This window comes from Thamnophis sirtalis, unplaced genomic scaffold (genome assembly GCF_051295495.1).
Source record: "Thamnophis sirtalis isolate CommonGarterSnake01/CBP01778 unplaced genomic scaffold, rThaSir2_p1.2 scaffold_6, whole genome shotgun sequence".
Lineage (NCBI taxonomy): Eukaryota > Metazoa > Chordata > Lepidosauria > Squamata > Natricidae > Thamnophis > Thamnophis sirtalis.
In genome coordinates, this window is record NW_028261386.1 from 44,625,032 (window position 1) to 44,646,180 (window position 21,149).

Sequence of the window (21,149 nt, forward strand, 5' to 3'; positions counted from 1 at the left end):
ATATCCCATGCCTCATGGCCAGTTGGGATTCTCCTACAAGAGCTTGGCCTAATTTGTAGGCTTAATATTTCTGAAGTGTACCCATTCTCTTTTTTGTCTATTCACATAATTACTCATAGTTTATTGCAGATGTGTGTATATCTTATTCTAAATGAATTAAAGGAGGCTGGGTAGCAAGTGCAGTGATATTATAAGTACAAATTTGACAGATATGAAGGTCCATTTTTGTAGGAAAATAATGGCAATATTAGAAAAAAGAAGCATACAGAAAATCAGAATCTATAAAAGCAGAAACAATGAATTTACATGTGATTTAATTCATTAGTGATCATTTAATATAATTAATATTAATTACTTTATTACAAGAAAATATTACAGTATAATTTTGCATATGTGAAACAAGATAATTAACAATGATAATCATCACATCATTTTTCACTAGTTATTAGTGAATAGGATTAATATGAAAATACATTTTTTTTTTTAAAAATCTTACATTTCTTGATCTTGTAATAGATTTTTGATATTTGTAAATCATTGACTTTAGAAAGTATATTTTCAATTTCTTTCTCCAAACTTAAACCACTGTTTTCCCAGCCAATTTTGTCAAGTAAATCTGAAACCGAATTACCATGTTTCCCCAAAAATAAGATAGGGAGGGTTGTATTTTCTTTTAACACACACACACACACAAAATAAGCACTTGCCGTTATTTTGGGGGAGGTCTTATTATTTTTGAGGTGCAGGAGACGGCAAGCATGGTCACCTCATGGCTGCTGTTGTGTTACAATATTTTCTGGGAGGGCTTATTTTCAGGGGGAAAGGGTAGCAGATTGGCTGCTTTTGAGTCCAGGTTCTTACTCTTCCAAATTTGGCATGAATTGATATTGCACAGTCAAGAAACTAATGCCTTTATGACTGGGATTTAGGCTCAAAGTCTAGGGCTCTAAATCACCATTCAGAGAGTAGCAAAATTTGATGGCTATGGCAGGAGCAAAGTGGCCTTATGTCAGAACCTGGTTTGCCTTGGATATGCAGATATTCATAAAATGTGAGACCACCTAGCAACATCAGTCACTGAAGTCCACAGTCCCAGCTGCACAGTGGTGGGTTTCAAAAATTTTTAGAACCTCTTCTACAATTTCTGTAGGTGTGGCCTGCTTTGTGGGAGTGGCTTGCCAGCCATGTGTTCGGGTGGGAGTGGCTTGTCAGCTATGTGACCGGGGAGTAGCTTGCCAGCCATGTGACTAGGGGGGCATGGCCAACTTGTAAAATGTGGTGAAACTCACTTAACAATGCTCTTGCTTAGCAACCAAAATGTTGGCTCAGAAATTCTGGCATTTGAAGCACGCAAGTCTTAAAACTGTCAAGTTACAAGACCCTTGCACTCCTAACCCTTTAGAAAAAAACCCAGGGGTGTTCAAACGTGATAGCTTTAAGACTTGTGGACTTCAACTCCCAGAATTCCTCCTCTCGCTCTTCATCTTGATGATGTGCAGACAGGTGGGGGGGAGGGAGCTGGAACGGTTCTATACGGCACTGTAGATTTGTGGAACCTCTTATATAGAAGAGGTTAGAACTGGCAGGAACCCACCCCTGCAGCTGCACCTCTAAACCCAATTATAGTACAATTCTGTTTCAATATTTGGCAGTCCATTTGTTAGAAAATATTTGCAGCCAGAAATTTTATCCAAGTAATGGCAAGGGTATTAACAAAGCCATAATCACCATAAGAAGCAAGTCAGCAATTAAGCTCAGCCTGTTACCTAATAGCACTCTGATGATTTGCCCTATTCTATAGCTAGTCTGAAGAATCATGTGTTGGCAGCATGATCTTATCAGGAAACAAAGGCAATATGATGTACATCAAGTATGACCAATATTAACCAGCAATGTTATTCTCTAGAGATATTATCTTGAATTTCAAAGTCATTAACAGAATGTAGCACATGATGTCACATTTTCCATGGTTACATCTTTTTCTGTCATTGAACCATTATATGCAACTTACCAGTGACAGCCTATAAATTATTACAGAAAGTGTGCCCTCACACTATATCCTTTCATATATGCATATGAAGGGTTTCTGAAATGTTTCTTTATTCACAGGATCAAAAGCAGGGAGGAAGCCCCTCTCAATGAAGACTGCTGTTTTCTCCTCTTTTCCAAATATTTTAATAACTTAAAAACCACTAGGCTGCCTAAGTTCTTTTTCTTTTCTTTTTTCAGTGCTGTGATACCTAATAGATAGATATTGATCTCCGCCAAAGTCCGAATAAGTATTTTTTTTTATTTTGTTGCAAGCTTAATTTCAACCAACAGCAATAATTAATGAAGATCAAAAAGTCCTGAGATTTTTTTTAAAAAAAATCATATTACCGTATTTTCACGACCAAAAGCCGCACCGGATTATAAGCCGCAGTATCAATTAACGTTAATTTTTCAAACTTTTTCCACATATAAAGCGCACCGGGTTATAAGCCGCACATTTCCCGACGCTTCTGGACATCTGTTGCAGTCGCGAGGAGCGGCACGAGGGTTCTTGGCGCTCCGGGGGGCGCCGAGGGCGGCTGGGAGGGGCGCGCGGCTTGGTTTCTCCTCCCTGGACGTCGCAGCGGCGGCCCCGGGCGCACCAATCTCTGTGTTTTTCGCATCGGGGCATGCTCTTGCAGCGCGCCCCGATGCGAAAGGCACTGGGATCGGTGAGTTTGGGGCTGCTGCTGCGGCGTCCAGGGAGGGGAGGCCGGGCCGCGCGCTTCTCCCAGCTGCTTTCGATGTTTCCTGGAGCGCCGGGAGCCTTCGTGCCACTCCTCGCGACTGCAACAGATGTCCAGAAGCGGCTTTTGGGGCTGGTGGGGATTGGATTTCCGGCTCGGTGGCCCCTGTCGCTTCTGGACGTCTGTTGCGGTTGTGGGGAGCCGAGGAGAGTGTGGAGGGGAGCGCGCGACGGTTCTTGGCGCTCCGGGAGGCGGGAGAGGCGCGCGGTTTGATTTCTCCTCCCTGGACGTCGCCACCGATCTCTGTGTTTTTCGCATCGGGGCGTGCTGCAAGAGCATGCCCCGATGCGAAGGGCGTGGGGATCGGTGCGCTTGGGGCTGCTGCTGCGGCGTCCAGGGAGGAGAGGCCGGGCCGCGCGCCTCTCCCGCTTCCCGGAGCGCCGGGGGCCGTCGCGCGCTCTTCTCCGCGCTCTCCTCGGCTCCTCACAGCTGCGGTGGACGTCCAGAGGCGACAGGGGCTGTCGAGCTGGGGGTCCGGTCCCCATTGGCCCCAGGGGCCGCTTCTGGACATCTGTTGCAGTCGCGAGGAGCAAAGCAGCTGGGAGATCTTTTTCCACATATAAAGCGCACCGGGTTATAAGCCGCACTGCCGATTTTGGATCAAATTTTAGGATTTTCAGTGCGGCTTATGGTCGTGAAAATACGGTATATTAATTTGTGGAAAAGATGGGAAATTATTAACAAAGCAAGAGAATTGTTATTTCTGGACAAATACAGTAAAGAAAGACTTTATGTATTGTGAACTTTTATTGCCTTAGCACAAAACTAGAAGAGGATAGGAAACTCTTCCCAAAGATCAGGTCACCATTTCCCACAAATAAGATTTATAAAACCTGTTTTTGCTTTGGTTTGTTCACTGTTCAATGGTTAGGTGATAACTTTGATATGTTAAAATGCTTCCCAATATCACAAGACTGATGTTGCTTCCAGAAATTAATCACTACAACCTTGCCTTTCTCTTAAATAGATACTGAATGTGCTTACATTACTTGATAAATAAATATTCAGAACCATCTTGACTCATGTAACAATTTATTGTGTTTCAGTGGTAGTCAATACGTGCAGTATTCATGCCAGGAGTTATATTTGTAAATGTATGCAACATCAAGATCCTTGCAATGCAACAGTTACTCCTATAATTGAGGTGACATACAAATTGGTATAATAAATGACTGTATTGTTATAAGAATACAAAAAGCTGCATTATGCTACATCAGAATACTTATGTGAGTATTGTTGACAGTATATAATTGGCAATGAGTTTTATATAAAGCAAAGTGAGAATGTTCACAATATATTGAACCTAGGGTCATTTGTGTATCATATAGAAGCCATTAATGTGTCTCTGGCTGTAGTTAGGTATCAAGTTATCAACTCTCCAGATGGGAGCTCCTGGCATTCCAACTCCTTGCAAGAATATATCCTTGCCTGAAAGCTGCAAATGGTTTAGAGGAATAGACCAAGAAGGAGCAATGGGGATAGGGGTGGGTTGCTGGCGGCATTACTGACGGTTTGGTGTGCAAAAATGTGCATGCACATTTGCACCTAAAAAGGTCTGGGCATGCACAAGATGTTTTAAAAGAGGAAAGATTACATTTCTGCAATGAAAATTGTTCTGTGCATGCGCAGAACCAAAATCAAGATGGTGGCGCCGTAGGAGAACTGGTTCGGGGGGGGGGGCGCGGCAGGCCTGGGTCGCTGCCGCTTCCAGCAACCCAGGCCACCAAATTACTACTGGTTCGGCTGAACTGGTCCGAACCGGTAGGATCCCACCTCTGAAAGGGGAGCAAAGTACACTAATATCAGAAAAATAGTTGTCTAATGGGTGCTGGGGGTTTTTTTTAGTAGATTTTTTTTCCTGGCCCTATAAACAGTTTTCCCCAGATACATTCTAGATGGTTTTTCCCCCACTTTTTAGACAATGTTTAAAAAAGTTTCTGAAGATTTCTTTCAGTCATTTACAACCCTGATCCCAAACCATGAGTGGCGAAAAAGCAGTCAAAGCTGTTTTAGCTTATAAATAAACAGTAACAGAATTGAAACATGCTACAGAGAAACTCTATAAGGAACCTTTAGCTGAGATCAGAAGATCTACCATCTACTTAAATCTGTTCAAAAGTAGCTCTAAGACCAGCAGTAGTAAGTTTCATTTAAAGAACTAAGGGTAGGCAAGCAACTTATAGCTTTCAGCCAAATCCCAAATGTTGCATGCAAGAAATTGGCTTGGGCCTCTGGCCAGTGACATGTTCCTCTCTCAAAACCTACTTCGTGAGAATAAGTCAAGAAGCAAAAGAAAAATCAGGATGAGAAAGAGGTAAATGAGTAAGAAATCAATAAAGGCGAAGAGGACCATTGCTCAGTTTAGCTTAGGGCTTTTACCCACTATGAACATGCAGTTTGAACAGATCAGGGAGAAGTTTTTCAACCAGTCTACTATAGCAATTGGGTTTTCATGCAGATAAAACATTTGAAAGCAAATGGTTTGTTAAGCATGTGTGGAGGCTTCCAAATAAAAAGAGCTGAGGCTCAAAATTGTAATCTTTCCTAGGGGTGGCTTAATGTGTGACAAAGATGCATGCATAAGATTTTTATACAGTTCTACATTGCTATTTCTGCATTTCATTTTTGGAAAAAGAAAAATATTATTCATATGGCATCAGATGAGACATTATTGCTATCATCAGCAACAGAAAGACACAATCAGGGAAATTGGAACATTCAGGTTTATAAACTTTCCTCTCCCCAAAACTAAGAATATCCTTTTTTCCATGAAAAGTTTTTCTCATGCAAAAAGCATGCAAAATTCAATCCAACACAACTTTAGTGATGTATATGCACTGGTCAAATTCATTTACAACTGTTAGAAATAACTTTATGTACCCTTTGCTGAGAAATATGATGACAATATAACAGCAGGACATTTTAACTTCACTCCTGCATTGTTATATCTCTTTACTTTTGCTTAGTTTGTTGCAGCACTTTCCACTAACAGAAAAGTATGTTTAGCTTTACTATAATTAATACCTCAAACAATTTCTTCCAAATTGTCTTCATGCAATCCAAATCCTATAAAGATCAAACTCCTGATAGCTGTCTACATGGTCCCACTAATCTAGGCTGCAAGAACTGGAATACTAAAAAGACAATACTACAGGTGGTTCTTGAGTTAACCAACAGCAGTTGCGAGCAGAATGATGCAGTAGTGAAACATCATGTCACTTCTTGTGATCTTGATGCTATCCCTCTGTTGATGCAGCAGTAGTCCATCAGGACACCTAGATCCCTGTCACAGTTGCTACTGTTGAACCAAGTACTGCCTATTCTGTACCTAAGCTATTCCTACCTAAGTGCAGGACTTTACTTTTGTCACCACTGAATTGTGTCTTGTTGGATGTGGCCCAATACTCAAATCTGTCATGGACCACCAAAGCCAACCACCAAGAGTTATATTCTGGAGTTGTTTTCCATCTTAGGTGCTGAGGCTCACACTATCTCCCAAAGTAATCTATAACTGTAGCCTTGGACATACTGAATACTCAGAAATCTCAAGGGCCCATAAATTGACTCATCAGTGTTGTAAAGTAACATGGAAAATGGTAAGCAAAGAGGTCTGTTGATATGTCTCCCATTATATGCCTTACTTGCTGAGGGAGTTTTTATAACCTACAAAACCACCAAGGTTCCCTGAACTCCTTCCAAATCCACTTTGTTGTTCTAAAACTGGCAAATGAAAGCAAACACAACTCCAATAAGAGAATACGTTTTAGGAAGAAAAACAAGATAAACATTTATTTTACTAGATGCAGATAGCTTCTGGCTAAAATAGTCGCTTAAAATCAACATCCGTGGCCTAACTAAAAGGCCTTCAAGAAAAGCCAGCACAATTTTTATTTTGATGCCCTTAAGATTTTACTCATCCTTCCCTCCATCTCTATTGCTGAACATGATCCTTCCTTTTTTCTCCTTAGCTCAGCCTTGCTGAAACAAAAGACAAGGAGCATACCCAGAACTACTAGCTTTAACTTTATTGTAAGGTTACATTACTGTAACAAAATCTTAGAAGTCTGGAAGTACATCTCCTATCACCTTTACAGTCCAAGAAATCTGAATTGGGAGTGTTGCTAAAGAGCTGTACAGAACAGTATCAATAACCCTGTTATGTTACCAATATCTGCATGAAGCCTGACTGACGGAATCAAGAACTCTTACAATCTGCATGGCTTGACCATTTTCTCTTATATATTACTGTCAGGTGACAAACGAAGGCTGAGTGTTTGCAGAAATGATTTGAGATAGACCTCAATAGCAGTAGATAGCAGTAGACTTATATACCGCTTCATAGGGCTTTCAGCCCTCTCTAAGCGGTTTACAGAGAGTCAGCATATTGCCCCCAACAATCTGGGTCCTCATTTTACCCACCTCGGAAGGATGGAAGGCTGAGTCAACCCTGAGCCGGTGGGATTTGAACCGCTGAACTGCTGATCTAGCAGTAGCCTGCAGTGCTGCATTTAACCACTGCGCCACCTTGGCTCAAATAGGTAAGCAGTCCCTGGATTGCTGTGGCTATGTATCTGGGAGAATCAGCCACATCCTCTATTTTCTTTGCTAAGCAGACAGTTTGATGGGGGAGAAATGAAGGCAAGGAGGATTGATTCTCTCCTCCTAGATTGCTTCTCAGCAGGGAAAACCACAGTAACAGAAACCATGATGATGTCCCTCTCTCTCCTACTTATACACACACCTCTCTACCAAGAAGGTGTTGTCAAACTCAGCCAGTTTTCCAAAGTGGAAGGAAACAAGAAAGTTGAATATTGCATTTTCAGGCCATCCCTAACCAAATTAAGAGCCCTTGGGTTTCCTGGAACTAAGAATATGGACTCATATGAATCCCAGAAGCACTAGATTTTATTGTTGCAGTTCTTTCCTTGTCCAGAGCAATTGACTCTGGTTCTTCCCTTGCTAATCCATTGTTAATAGTGGGTTGGAGTCTGTTGTCAGACCATTCAAAAAATAGGCTAGTTCAACAATTGGTTTTGCCACAAAGAACCACAACTCCCAACAGAACAGGTCAGGACACAGAAACTAATCATATCCTGAGAATATTCAGAGTATGTTAGTAGATCCTTGTGCCTATCAACTGCAAAGAAGCACATTTTTGCTAAGTAGCTTACATGTCATGATAAAGCTTGAAGCCAGCAAGCAGATTGGTCCTTCTGTCGCTGGTTCCATGGAGCTACTTTTCACCATCTGGCTCCAATAACTTGTTTATTTATACAGCCTGCTGCAATCCAAATCAACTCTTGACACTTACCTAATATGCCCAATTTAAAACATTTGTAGTAAAATTTAAAAATTAAAAACAATTAAAATAAAGCCAAACCCCAAAGATAAGGTGACGAAATTTTCAGATTGGTAAAGAGGGACACCATTGACCGGGGGGGGGGGGGGGGGGGGTTGATTAAAAATTTTATATTTTGTCAAACATGATCCCAGGACACTGAAACCATCATAAATACGAATCTGTTGCCAAACATCAACATTTTGATCAGGTGACCATGAGGATGCTGCAATGGTCGCTAAGTGTGAAAATGGTCACTAAGTGTGAAAAATGGTCATCAGTCACTTTTTTCAATGCCATTGTAACTTTGGTCACTAAATGAACTGTTTGAAAGTTAAGGCTAGCTTGCATTATAATGCCTTATGCTAGCTTACATTTTCAAGAGAGAGAAGCTAAACTCCTTGTTAGAATTGAAATAGAAATGAATAGAGTAGAGTAAAGTAGAATAGAATAGTTTATTAGCCAATGTGATTGGACACACAAGGAATTTGTCTTTGGTGAATATGCTCTCAGTGTACATAAAGAAAAATAAAATAGTAGGATAGTGGGATCCTTGCTGCACCAAGCTCAGAAAGTAGCGATCCCACTCTCCCCCACACCTCCTCTTTCTGAAAGAGGAGGTGGGGTGGGGGATCCTTGCTCACCAAGCTCAGAAAGCAGCGATCCCACTATCTCCCCCACACCTCCTCTTTCTGAAAGAGGAGGTGGGGTGGGGGATCCTTGCTCAGAAAACCTCCTCTTTCTCCCTCGCTGCGCTGCCGCCGCCAGAAAACCATCACTCTCCCTGCAGAAAAATGGTGTGCGTCGGTGCGCGCACGCACAGGAGGGGGGGAGCTTCGCCCCTCGTCGGGCGCTGCGAGCGAGCCGAGCGGAGAGAGGGAAAACACTGCCTTCTAAAGGCCACATCGGGAATGACACTTCAGAGAAATAAAAACTTTTTTTTAACGGCGTCCTTTTTAAAATTGTTTTTTTTCTTTTGGAAAATCGGGACTTTTTGAACATGCTGCTGTACACGGGACAAATTATTAAAAATCGTGACTGTCCCGCCAAAAGCAGGACATCTGGTCACCTTACCCAAAGATCAAATTAATCAGTAAGGAATGTAAAAAATAGAAGATGTCCAGGTCTAAATAGAACACTCTGCAAAACAGTTAAAACATAGCACTGCCTGCTACAGCTTCTTTTACTTGCGTGAACTTAGTGAGAACTAAGAATATCTTCTTCCAAGATGATCTAATAGATCATCTCATTGGAGCAGATAGTGCCATAGGCCCTCAGGTATCAAGCCATAAAGGACTATAGAGATGAAAGCCAGCACTTTCAATTTCATCTGACAGCCAGTAAAAGGCCTGTTGTGTTGCTTTCCCAGAGTTACATGCCAGTTAGTAAAAGCGTTCCTATATTCTGGATCACCTCACTGTAACTTCCAAGTGGTCTTTAATTAAACCCATTTATAGCACATTGCAATAGACCAACTGGGTGATAATGAGGGCATCAGCTCATACTTCCTACAGATGGCAGCTATTTCCATCCCATGAGCTAAAACAAACACAATGGCCATGAGGCACAAGTGATCAAAGGTGGGGAAGAAATGTGATGTGGAGTAACAGTGGATACCTGGGAAACTGAAAGGATTTTGCTTTTCTGCTTCTCTTTCCTTCTTTCAATACTGTACCATGTATTGTAGACCATAACTAATGCTTTAATAATTGAGAGAAACTGGAGCGGTGATAATATAAAGTTGACAAAATCCCCTTGAAGTCTTTTCCCTTTATAGTATTGGTTAAGGAGATCTGACACAGAAAATGGGGAAAGTGATAATTGAAATGGTGTTAACTTAAAAGAATTATACTAAAAGTCTTTTAAAAACTTAAGTAAAAATATAAGAATGAAGGGTTTAATTTTAAAATGTGTTATTATGTGATTTTGCTGTTCCAAAGAAAACTTTGTTCAGAAAATACAATATACTAGAAACACTGCATTGCTTCTCAGGCCTTCCCAACAAGGATAAAAGAGAATTTGCTTACCAAAGCAGTATGGAAACAGGTCCCTCTAGTGTTTGGTGTCAGGTGTCTACACTACCAAGATACATGTTAAACCTGCTGTGCTATATTATTAGAAAAAGCATATCAGAATAACAGAGTTGGAAGGGAGCTTGGAGATCTACTAATCCAACCCCCTGTTCAAGCAGGAGAACTTGCTTTTTAAAATTCTTAAAATTCTTTTAATTTTTTATTTTTACGTAAATTCTCAATGAATTTACAAAAATATACATTACCGCATAAAAGAGTAATCTGCAGCCTTCAAAAACAAATTAAGGTATGATATGCAACCTATTCTTAAATACCACAATTTAAATTTACCTTTTTTTTAAAGGGCGACAGTTGAAAAGTCGAGTATCATGGAACAGTTGCTGTATAAACCCTGTATAAACTCTGATTTTTAGGTCAGAATAAAACAAAACCATTTTACGATCCATATGAAAGAAAGCCACAAGTCATACAGACACTTAAGCAAAGATTTAATTAATGTCTTATTCCACTAATTTCCAATTAGTTAATTTCCAATTAATGAACAAGTACTTATCAAAGAATGATCAGCAATCTTCCCTTAAGGTTAAAAAAAAGTGCCTGTTTCTGTATACAAGTGTGAATAGCTTACTAATAGAAGAAATTGAGCTTTTCTTTTAAAAAGTTCCAGTGTTGATTTTGCCCAGGGAATAATACCCTGAAATCAGCAGTGGTGGGTTCGGGCTGGTACGCCCCAGTACGGGCGTACCGGTGACTGCTGGGAGCAGCAGGCACCATTCCGGTATGGTGCTTCGGAGGGCCCGTCCGCCCATGTTCCTTACCTGTATTTGATCCAACCGGGCCATTTGCGCACACGCATGGAGTGTATGGCGCCCGCGCAATGCTCCACCAAGCAACTGGAGCATCATGAGCAGTGGATGCACATGCATGTACACTGCGAGAGGACGCCCGGCCCCGTCACAATGTACTAGTTGCGATGGGATCCGGAACCCACCACTGGAAACTGATTACCCAACTGATTCATTTGAGTTCTTACCTATAGAGAACATTTCCTGAAGCAATGCAAACCAGTTGAGACAACAGATTTCATGGGGGCGTCACTTTCCTGCTTCCTCTTCTATATATTAATTTTTTTTTAAAGGATACTATGGCTACAGAACATATATTTTGCTAGACACACCAGTCTCTTCAGTCACAGATGGCCAGGCTCTTATTGACAGCTGCCACCATCAGGAACTTTACACTTCAGAGTATGAACTGTATCCTTTTTTTGCAACCAGAAAACATAGTTCATTTTCTCTCCAAGTGAAATGTTCAACAATACCTTGTCAAAAATGGCCCTGAATCCCCAAGATCATATACATTTGGAGGAGAACTGACAGTGGCTCTCTTTAAACATCCATTTCCATATCTGAAGGCCAGTCTGAAGTAAGAAGGAATATAAAGCTTATTGGGAGAGGGAAGGGAATTAAGTACAAAGGGGTTATTTTATAAGGGAAAGAAGAAACATTTGGGGGCGGGAGTGGGAGACTCCTAAAGCCCCAAAACATGGGCTAATGAAGCAAAAAGCTCCGAAGGATCCATTTCCCACCCACACCCATCCCTGAAAGAATTACACCCACCCTCCATTCCAACCAACATCCTAATAATGATCAAGACAGCTATCTGCATTTTTTAAACATGCTTGTTGCTGTCAGGTCTAGTCTGGGCTTGAATGTGATCTGAATTCAATTTAACCATGCCCTTGAATGAGAACAGAGAAGAAAGGAAAGGGCTTTTAGTATATCCCTTGATGTAATTATTCCAAAATTTTATACAAAGTAAATAGGTTCTGATTACCCAATCACATCATTTTCTGGCACATATCAAAAAAAAAGTTAAAATTGATGATTCACAGGCAGAAATTCAAAACTGATTAAGGAAATTGCTTTTATTGTGATTAGCAACTGAATAGTTATCTATAAGTCTGTTGTTGACAAACATTTCCTGTCTGTATAATTTTGGGATTTAACTGTATTTAGATATTTATCAGTCAACCAGCTATCTTCTAGATAAGTTGAAACTACAACTTCTAGAATTCTGTGGTCCCAAGTAATGTGAGAGTCAGAGGACATAGGACTGATAACAATTATTTGAAAAATAATGTCTTCTTTTAAAACAGCTTGGTCTGATGGTTAAGGCTCTAAGCCCGTGATGGCGAACCATTGGCACATGTGCCACAGGTGGCATGCAGCACATGAGCCGTCAGCTCCAGCGTGAATGTGTGCACCAGCCAGCTGATTTTCGGCCTTCCAGAGGGCCAGAGGAGGCTGTTTTTGCCCTCCCCATGCTTCAGGAAAGCCTCCAGAGACTGGTGAAACACGGGCCCAATGGGCCTATTGGAAGTTCAGAAATGATCCATTTCCGGCTTCCGGAGGGCCTCCAGGGGGCCGAGGGAAGCCGTTTTCACCCTCCCCAGGCTCCGGAGGCTTTCCTGGAGCCCGGGGAGGGCGAAAATGACCTCCTCTGCCCCCCCCCCCAGAGGAAGCTCCCAAGCTTATCTTGGGGGTGAGTAGTGTGGTTTACATGGGAGGAGCGTGGGGGGATTTTTGCACCCATGTGCATTTGTGGGTGCTTTGCATTATGGGTGGCACATGTGTGCATGCTATCGCGCACGCGCACTCACAATTTTGGCACCCAACATCAAAAAGGTTAGCCATCACTGCACTAGGCTATAAACCTGGAGGCCTGCATTCTAATCCCACTTTAGGAATGAAAGCAAGTGACTTTGGGCCCGGCATTCTCTTTCAGTTCAATTTACCTCACAGGGTTATTGTTGTGGAAAAAAATAGGAGAAAGAAGTGTTAGGTATGTTTACAACCTTGAGTTATTTAAAAATAATAACAAAGGTGGGATATAAACAAGCAAACCATCAAACATAGGATGAAGTTACACTGTATGGTAAATCATGACTCAAGATTTTACAAACTACAACGGCTGGATTCATACTAAGTTTAATAGGATTTATTTGAGCCAGACTAAAATTTGTGAGTTGCTGGAAACCTTAGCTTCTCTGAATGCTAAAAATTATGCTGGATCTCAGTTCATTGAAAAGTGATTGAACCTCATTCAACAGAACTTCCAGACTAATAGTAAAACAACTTTAAACATGAAGATTAATGGAATTTATACCAAGAATTTTAATATTTAAGATCTTGGTGCTAAGATGTAAGCCACTAACAATGACTTTAATGGAAAGAAGAATAGAAATGTTAGATGTAAAAGGTTGTGGTTTTTAAAAAAAATTCAGACTGTAGTATAAATAGTTCAAGGTCACAAATAATCCATGTTTGGTTTTTTGCATAACACAATTAAGTTAATTGCATAAATGCAGCACTCTTCTTACAGTTCTGCCATTTGCTTTCAAGATGTCGAGCAATCTAGATATATATACTAATAATAGGTACTTTGTGGTAAGAGCTTATTAAAGCATTTCTTTTATTTTTGTTATCAGTACGTGATCTAATTTGGTATAGCAAGTTATTGTACTGCTTACCGATTCTTTTTCTTTTTGACTAGCCTTGTACTCCAACTTTGCAATAAAAAATCAATTCCAATACCATCACATCAATACTTAAAAAAAACCTATTATAATTAGAATAACTGCAGACCTCCAATTGTAAATATGAAATATTTTACTTACATTGCAATTAGTCAATGGTGTACGATATTTAGGAATCTACTGCAAAATGTCACTTGTATGTTTCAAATAAGCTAAATTGTTTCAGTCTATTGTTCTATGTAAAGAACATAGAATAATAGGGTTGGAAAGGAGCTTGGAGGTCTTCTAGTCCAGCCCCTTGACCATGGCAGGAGATTCTATATTATTTCAGACAAATGGCTGTCTTTTCAGTGTGGAGTTTGTGCTAGTTCCCAAATTATATGATTAACCTAACAACATTAACTCATGATTTGCTTATCTATGATTTTTAAATAAAATTATCAGATTTATACGTTGCAATCAGCCTTAAACCATTGTTTGCAAAATGTAACAGCTAGGGTCAAATACAATATTTTACCATATGCTGAGCCTATACATAAACAGGGCCTATACATAAAAACAACTTACAAAGAGGTCTGGCTAGAGAGTCAAAGTCTCGTCACCTTATAAACCCAGGAATGGATATTGATGCCTGTGGTGACTGGAGAAAGAAGGAAATACTTTAGACCAGTTTTTCTGAATGTTGGCAGCTATGAAGATGTGTGGATTGGCTGGGGAATTCTAGGAGTTGAAGTTTACCACAAGTTGCCATGGTTGGGACACATTACTTTAGATGACTACAATGATGCCAGTTGGATATTAAATCTTACCAAGATTTACCAAAGGCCTCCAAAACACACAATTGTTCCCCTAATGAAAACCCAAGGATATTTTTATGGAATATAAATATTAGTACACTGACAACAATTCTATGCAGGGACTGTCTTCTAATTAGGCAATTCATATAATTTGTGAAACTGTAGTCACAAAATCACATTATTGCTCATCTAATCCAAAATAAGCCTTTAGCTGGGTGGGTCCCCATCTCTTTTAAACCTTCTGCCTTCCCTGTGTCAAATTTTCTATTTAAAAAATAAGTAAGTTCCTCTTATGCTTTTGGACTCTTCACCTGAACTTTCACCTGAGCTTTAGACCTCACCTTTCAATTATCAAAGGCCTTCACTGGCTTTTGCCATTCCTGACATTACCTTTTAACCAGAAATGCAGGAAATTTAACTCCTCAGGCCTATTAAAGGAGAAGAAACATTGGCTCTCCAGATGGGAGGGCATCTTGGCACAGTTGCACAAATGCTACAGCTTCTTGGGTAGTATCTTGGGAATATCAGCCCCATACTGCAGACAATATAATATATTAATCAATACCACTTAAACAAACCTACACGCCTTCAAATCTTTGAAACAGTGAAGCAAGTGGCCCATAAACGTACAGTTTAATCAGTCAACAGAAGTGCATATTTTAGGAGGCCCTTTTCAAGATGATTTCATTTCTTTGTCTAACAATGTCTTAGAAGTTCAGCAGACTAAAAGCTGCTCTTAATTCTCAGTCCACTGATTTACATTTTCCCCACTATGTAGAAAGTTCCACACTACAAATAGAATCTTATGGTAGCAGTGCAAAATAATAGCAACAGTATTTCAGTATTTCACAAGGATAGATGCAGTTTAATCTCAAAATAATGATAGTCCAAGTGCATTTACAGATTTAGCAATTTGGTGGGTTTTTTTTAAATTTCAAAATCAAGCTAATTTCCATATCTACCAGGTGGGCTGTCTTGTGGCCATTGTACAAGCTCTCACCTCTTCTGGTTTGGTTTTTTATTCACTGGGAACAAACGCCCTCCCAGCCCAAATGCTGCTTTATTCTTCAAGCTGATTCATAGGCTTTTTAATATTAGTACAAGCACTCAAGCACTCAGGCAAAAGATTGCCTACAGTCCCTTGGCATATTAACATTTCTGCACAAAAATGTAGTAAATCTGGAATTAAGGTTTTCGAGACAAGGAGTCAAAAATCAAAGCCTATGAGGGAGATTTTTATGATACCAATCAGTCTCCAGAGACTTAGCTGAAATACAAAAGAATCCACAAATTTGTCTTTTCTTAGGTTTACATTTTAAGACACTATGCCCAGGGTGGGGAGAGAGAACTATGCAGTTCTGCAATGCTGCAAACTCCACCCAGTTTCATCACTTTCTACTCTCATTGGATCTGACTCCACCAATCAGTGACTCCAGCTTCCCTGCCACTGGATGGGCCTCTACTGATGGTTCCTCTTGTTTTTCCATTTGTTAGAAAAACATGTCCCACCCTAATTAATGCGGGGGACATTTTTTTTCCTTTATATGTTAGCTTTTACACTTACACTCTGATTAGGAATGAACAATATTATCTTGTTCAAAATTGCATTCTTACTGGAGTAATCTGATGGAAGTCATGAGAGAGCCGAGGTGGCGCAGTGGTTAGAGTGCAGCACTGCAGACTACTTCAGCTGACTGTTAGCTGCAGTTCAGCTGTTCAAATCTCACCGGCTCAGGGTTGACTCAGTCTTCCATCCTTCCGAGGTGGGTAAAATGAGGACCCAGATTGTTGGGGGCAATATGCTGACTCTGTAAACTGCTTAGAGAGGGCTGAAAGCCCTATGAAGCGGTATATAAGTCTAACTGCTATTGCTATTGCTATTGCTATATCACGTGCCAACAGTAAACAGTGGGCAAAAAGGTCTATGGAGATTCTCAGTCATCCAGGTCATGGTTGCCCCAAAACTGCTTTTTCAAAAGGCAACTGGACTTTCTTGTTTTTCCTTAAAGATGCCTTGCTTTTCATCCAAAAAGCTTCTTTAGTTCTGACTGAAGAAGCTTCTTAGATGAGAAGTGAAATGTCTTTAAGGAAAAACAAGAAAGTTAAGTTGCCTTTTGAAAAAGCACCTTTGGGACGGTGAGCAAAAAGGAACAGAAGCCAAAGTCAGAGCCAGTACTGGGTGGGATCGTCCCCTTATTGTCTCTTCCCACAATCTCCTTCCTCCTTCACACTCTCTTTCCTTCTTCATACAAACAGGGAGAAAGGCAGAATGTTCTTTCCAGAGATCAAATTATTTCAAAGAGTTTTGGGAATCTGGAAGTTGTCTATTGCTCATCAATTGCCTGTGAATGGTGTCCCCTCAACTAGTGATTTTTATGGGGTTTTCTAAAAAAGCTTTTGAAGTGGGAAAATAGGCAGATTGTTTGCTTTCATTCATCTTATTTTAATCAGGGCTTAGGTGAACATTGCCATTATTTTTCTTCAGAGGGACCACAACATTTCCTATGGTCAAGTAAAGATGGTTTCACCATCAATTGAACAAAATCCATTTTTTCAATCCCACTTCCTTGCCTACTGGAAAACGTCAAGTGCAGTTTCCTATTCAGTGCAGAAATCCAAATTAAAATATTGCAGAGAAATGACTGTCCAGCCTTGTCAACTGCCATCATAGCTCCCACTCTTTGTTTAGAAGGACCCACAGCTACAGCCTAGAAATTAATGACCAGAGGATGACGTAAAAGAAATCTAAGATCAAGGATATGGAATGCTTATATAATGAGTTACTAGATGAAGACTCTCTAGCCTATAAGTTGGGTGTTATACAAATGCTCTCCCATCCAAGTCCTCATTCTCATCTATGTCTTTTCCACTGACACAATCCCCTAAATAAGGAAAAGTATATGCTTTGCTTACACACATATCACAAATATTCAATGTACAATAACAATATTCATGAGAGTTAATTAGTCCAGTTAAAATTTCAAAATTTATCTGATCACATAATTAAAGATAATTTTAATGCAAGGGGATTTGGGTTAAAGATTCTGGCACTTCTTAAGTGATGGAAATGTGAAATACTGAAAACAGGCTGTCCTTTAATGACTCCTGATGATCTTATATATTAATTGGGAGTTCATTTTCAATGTGTGGATCTTTGGACACTTAAAAGAGTACAACCCAAACATAAGGAGGAAATAGTATCAGTTGGCTTGGGATAATACAACTATTTTCAGAACTACTAAACAGCTACAATGAATAAATCCTAAACTGGGGTGGATAGAAATTGAACATGTGCAGAAATTAGTATATCAGACTCCTGGGAGAAAATAATAAATAAAATAAAGCCTTCTGGATTTAAAAAAAACCTCCAGAATCCACTCAAGAACTTTGTGGCAGCCACTGAAGAAGTTGATTAAAGGCAATAGTTTTCCAGCCAACCTTTTATTGGAAAAGGAAATTAGAAGAATAGCCATGCCAATTTCTACTAAGAGCTTTCTTCAAAATAGCATTTTAATGACAATATTATTCAAACACCAAAGACAGCCACTAGGTTGTTTCTTTTAAAATAGTTGGCACTAGCTAAATGGCATATCCATCTAAAAACAATGAAATAAACTGAGGAAATATAACCTACTTGCCATTGTTGGGTTAATGACTAATTATATTTTTCCCTCTGCCATCATATGAAAACTTCCACTTGGGAAGATGATTGTGGAGACTAATACTGTGAATTTTAAAAGAACAAGGAAGGTATTGCTAACATTATTGGTTATGGTTTGCAGGCAGAAGAAACAAGTCTATTTCTTCCACAAAGTAACTTTTTTTAAATCATGGTAAAGCAATTCTAGAAGTTATTAAAGTAGTACATCTGCTTGATTATCCCACTGTTAAATATTTTCCAGCAAATTCAGAAGGAACCTGCCTCCCTACTTAGAGCCCAGCCCTTGCTCTGTTTCATCAATACCTGAGCCAAGAACCCCAATTTATTCATATAGCAGCAATTAATCAGATGAGAAAGAAGGAGCCTAGTTCATGTTTAGGCTGAGGGCTAAGGTATCTTTATACATTGGTGGAAGAGAATGTTGAACAGCTTATCATTCAGGATTGGAAGAAGCTTTTTAAAAAAAATCTATATAGTAGAAAAAAGTACAGTACAGCATCCTTATCCCTCTCTTCCACTTTCCATCCAGTTCCGGAAGCTGTTTAAGACACTATAGTACATTTGCAATAACGTATTGATCATGGGAAGAGAAGTAGGAAAGTAGAAGATAAACCATCGTAATTAACAGCCTTTTAAAGCAGACCTATGCAGAGAGAGAGCCACACCTAACTGTATCAGTCAAGCTGGGAATTTATTTCCTCAGTATTTCTAAACTAGGGTTCAATAGATGAAGCATTGTAGACCATCCTCTATGACACATAAATGAGAGGGAAGAAATGTATTCCCAAATCAGATTTTTTTAATCATTCCAATCTTTCACCTTCTATTTCTGCTTCCAAAAATTTAAAATGCAGAGTGGTTATTTCGTGTTGTATAATTAAATGTGCTTTTTAACTGTGTTTTAACATCTTTAGATGCTAACTTAATCCAATGTCAACAATTCTTTTGGTCGAAGCTATCTAATTTTTTTTTATGGAGCCAACCTGAAGTATCTGAATAACTTCACATCTTCAAAATAACATCCCCCCCCTCCCAACAAATAAACATGACTTCTAACATGGTCCAGATTCTGAGAATTTCATTTGAAATCTGCAAGTCTCACCATGCACAAGAATGGATACTTAGAAAATAAGGATAGAAAGGAGAAGAAAGGCCAGTAAGAGATTAACCTAAATCCACCAAGATCAGACATTCTTGGTATTATGATTCAAGAGTATTCCAAGCTGCTCTTACACTGCAGAAGTGTTTAAATGCCATAAAGCAAATCAAGAAATCACGGTGGTCATACTGGATCAAAGGGGGGGAGAGAAATAGGACATCAGCAGATTGTTTTCACTTTTTAATGAAATTGCTCTTAGCTATGATTCTGGAGAGCATTCCGGATAGTTTCCGTCTGCAAGAGATGAGAAGTCTGAAAGGGAGACCTGAAAGAGGGTCTCCCCAACCTTGACACCTCCTCTTCTCGCTTTTCTCTTCTATTCCGAGGATCTCACCACAGCCTCTGCAAAGACTTCCCAGGTCTGCATAGCGCCAAAATCTCGGTGCTAAAGGAGGGGGAAGCCCTTGAGAAACCGGGTTGGGGAAAGTGGAAAGAGGCTCGGGAAGAGGTCCCCACGAAAAAGGGGGGGGGCGCCAAGAGCCAGCTGCAACCAGGCTGTGAGCGCAGCCCTCCCAACGCCTGCTCCGGGGCACAAAAAAACCGATTCGGGTGGTTTTGGTTTTCCAACCCAACCCGGAGCAAGAAGCCTACCCAAAAGGCACCTGCAAGCCGCTCCCGCCCTCGGTTCGGCTACGTTTCGCGGGTTTCTCCCTCCGAGACGTTTCGGGCACTTTCTTCTGCAGGACTTTGAGGCGATGCCTGGCAATGGGAAGCTTTGCCAGCCAAAGGCAGCATCACTTCAGCCCAAAGCTCACCGCGTCCCCACCTCGCTCGGAGCCAGCCTGGCCCAGCCTCTCCCCCACCCCAAAAAAAAACGCCCGGGGGAGCCCATGAGTGCAGCCCCGCATTGGAGAATCCCCCTCCCCAGCTTCGGGTTTCGCTCTACGGGTCCTCGCTCCCCATCCCCGCCGAGCCGCCCTCGCACCCCCGCTGGCTTCCTCCTTACCGTTGGACCTCCGCACGATATTCTCCAGGAAGGTGTTCTGTGGAGCCACCAGCCCTCTCCTTCCCCCAGCCATAGTCAAGCGCGCTAGCTAACCGGGGTCGGCGAAGCTGCTAAGCGTAGCCTCTCCACTCTTCTTCCCGCTCAGCGCTCCTCATGGTCCCCACCGGGAAAGGCGGGCGGCTTTGCAGCATCAGCTCCTCTTGCTCGCCCAGCAGTCAGCAACCCTCCCTTGCGCTGCATTCTTGCCGCTCCGCGCCACCGGGGCTGGACCTGTCCGGCAGCGCCCTCTGCTGTTCCGCGGCCACCCCACTGAATATGCTCGGGCTGGACCGGAGCCGCGAAGGGCCACTCTGCACAGTGGCCGGTGGGATTCTGTGGACTGAGGCGTCTGCGGAAAACCTGTGAGCTGCAGCGCCCTCCTTGGGATGCCGAAATCCGAAGCGCCCGAGATTACGGGACGGGAGTGGAAACGTTGCTTCCCTACCGCTGCACTTCCAGGCTGATCTTGGGCTCCACACGCATTGCTACCCAGTGTTTACTTCAATCCCTCCTCAAGAATACTTGCACTTACTTCTAGTATCCCTTTGATTTGGACTAGGTTGCTTTAAGACATAATTGCTCACATACGAATTAAGCACAAAGGCCTGCCCTTTAAAGCAGCCTTCCTCTCCAAATCCCTCCATCCTGGCTTCTGCAGATCTTGTAATGTTGTTAATGTGGGAGGAACATTAGGACTCAATTAGTTCACTTCTATAAGCAATGGGGGTAGCTTAAAGTTATCTGAGCAACATCCATTCTCTGAACTACCATAGATCCCAAAGGGACAAAAGTTTCCATCACCATCATTCCACATGAAAGGGAAATAAAATAAATTGCTAGCACTCCATTGCTAATCGATGC

The 21,149-nt window shown here is 41.1% G+C and overlaps 1 protein-coding gene across 1 annotated transcript in view; it reads right to left on the bottom strand.

The window, feature by feature from the left end:
• Nucleotides 1-20,347, bottom strand: part of KCNH1 (potassium voltage-gated channel subfamily H member 1) — a 220,384-nt gene extending 200,037 nt beyond the window's left edge. The window contains exon 1 of the mRNA XM_087717743.1: nucleotides 20,250-20,347. Within this exon, the coding sequence (XP_087573869.1) occupies nucleotides 20,250-20,322 (73 nt within the window). The 5' untranslated portion in view covers nucleotides 20,323-20,347. The remainder of the gene's footprint in view (nucleotides 1-20,249) is intronic.
• Nucleotides 20,348-21,149: the final 802 nt, after the last annotated feature.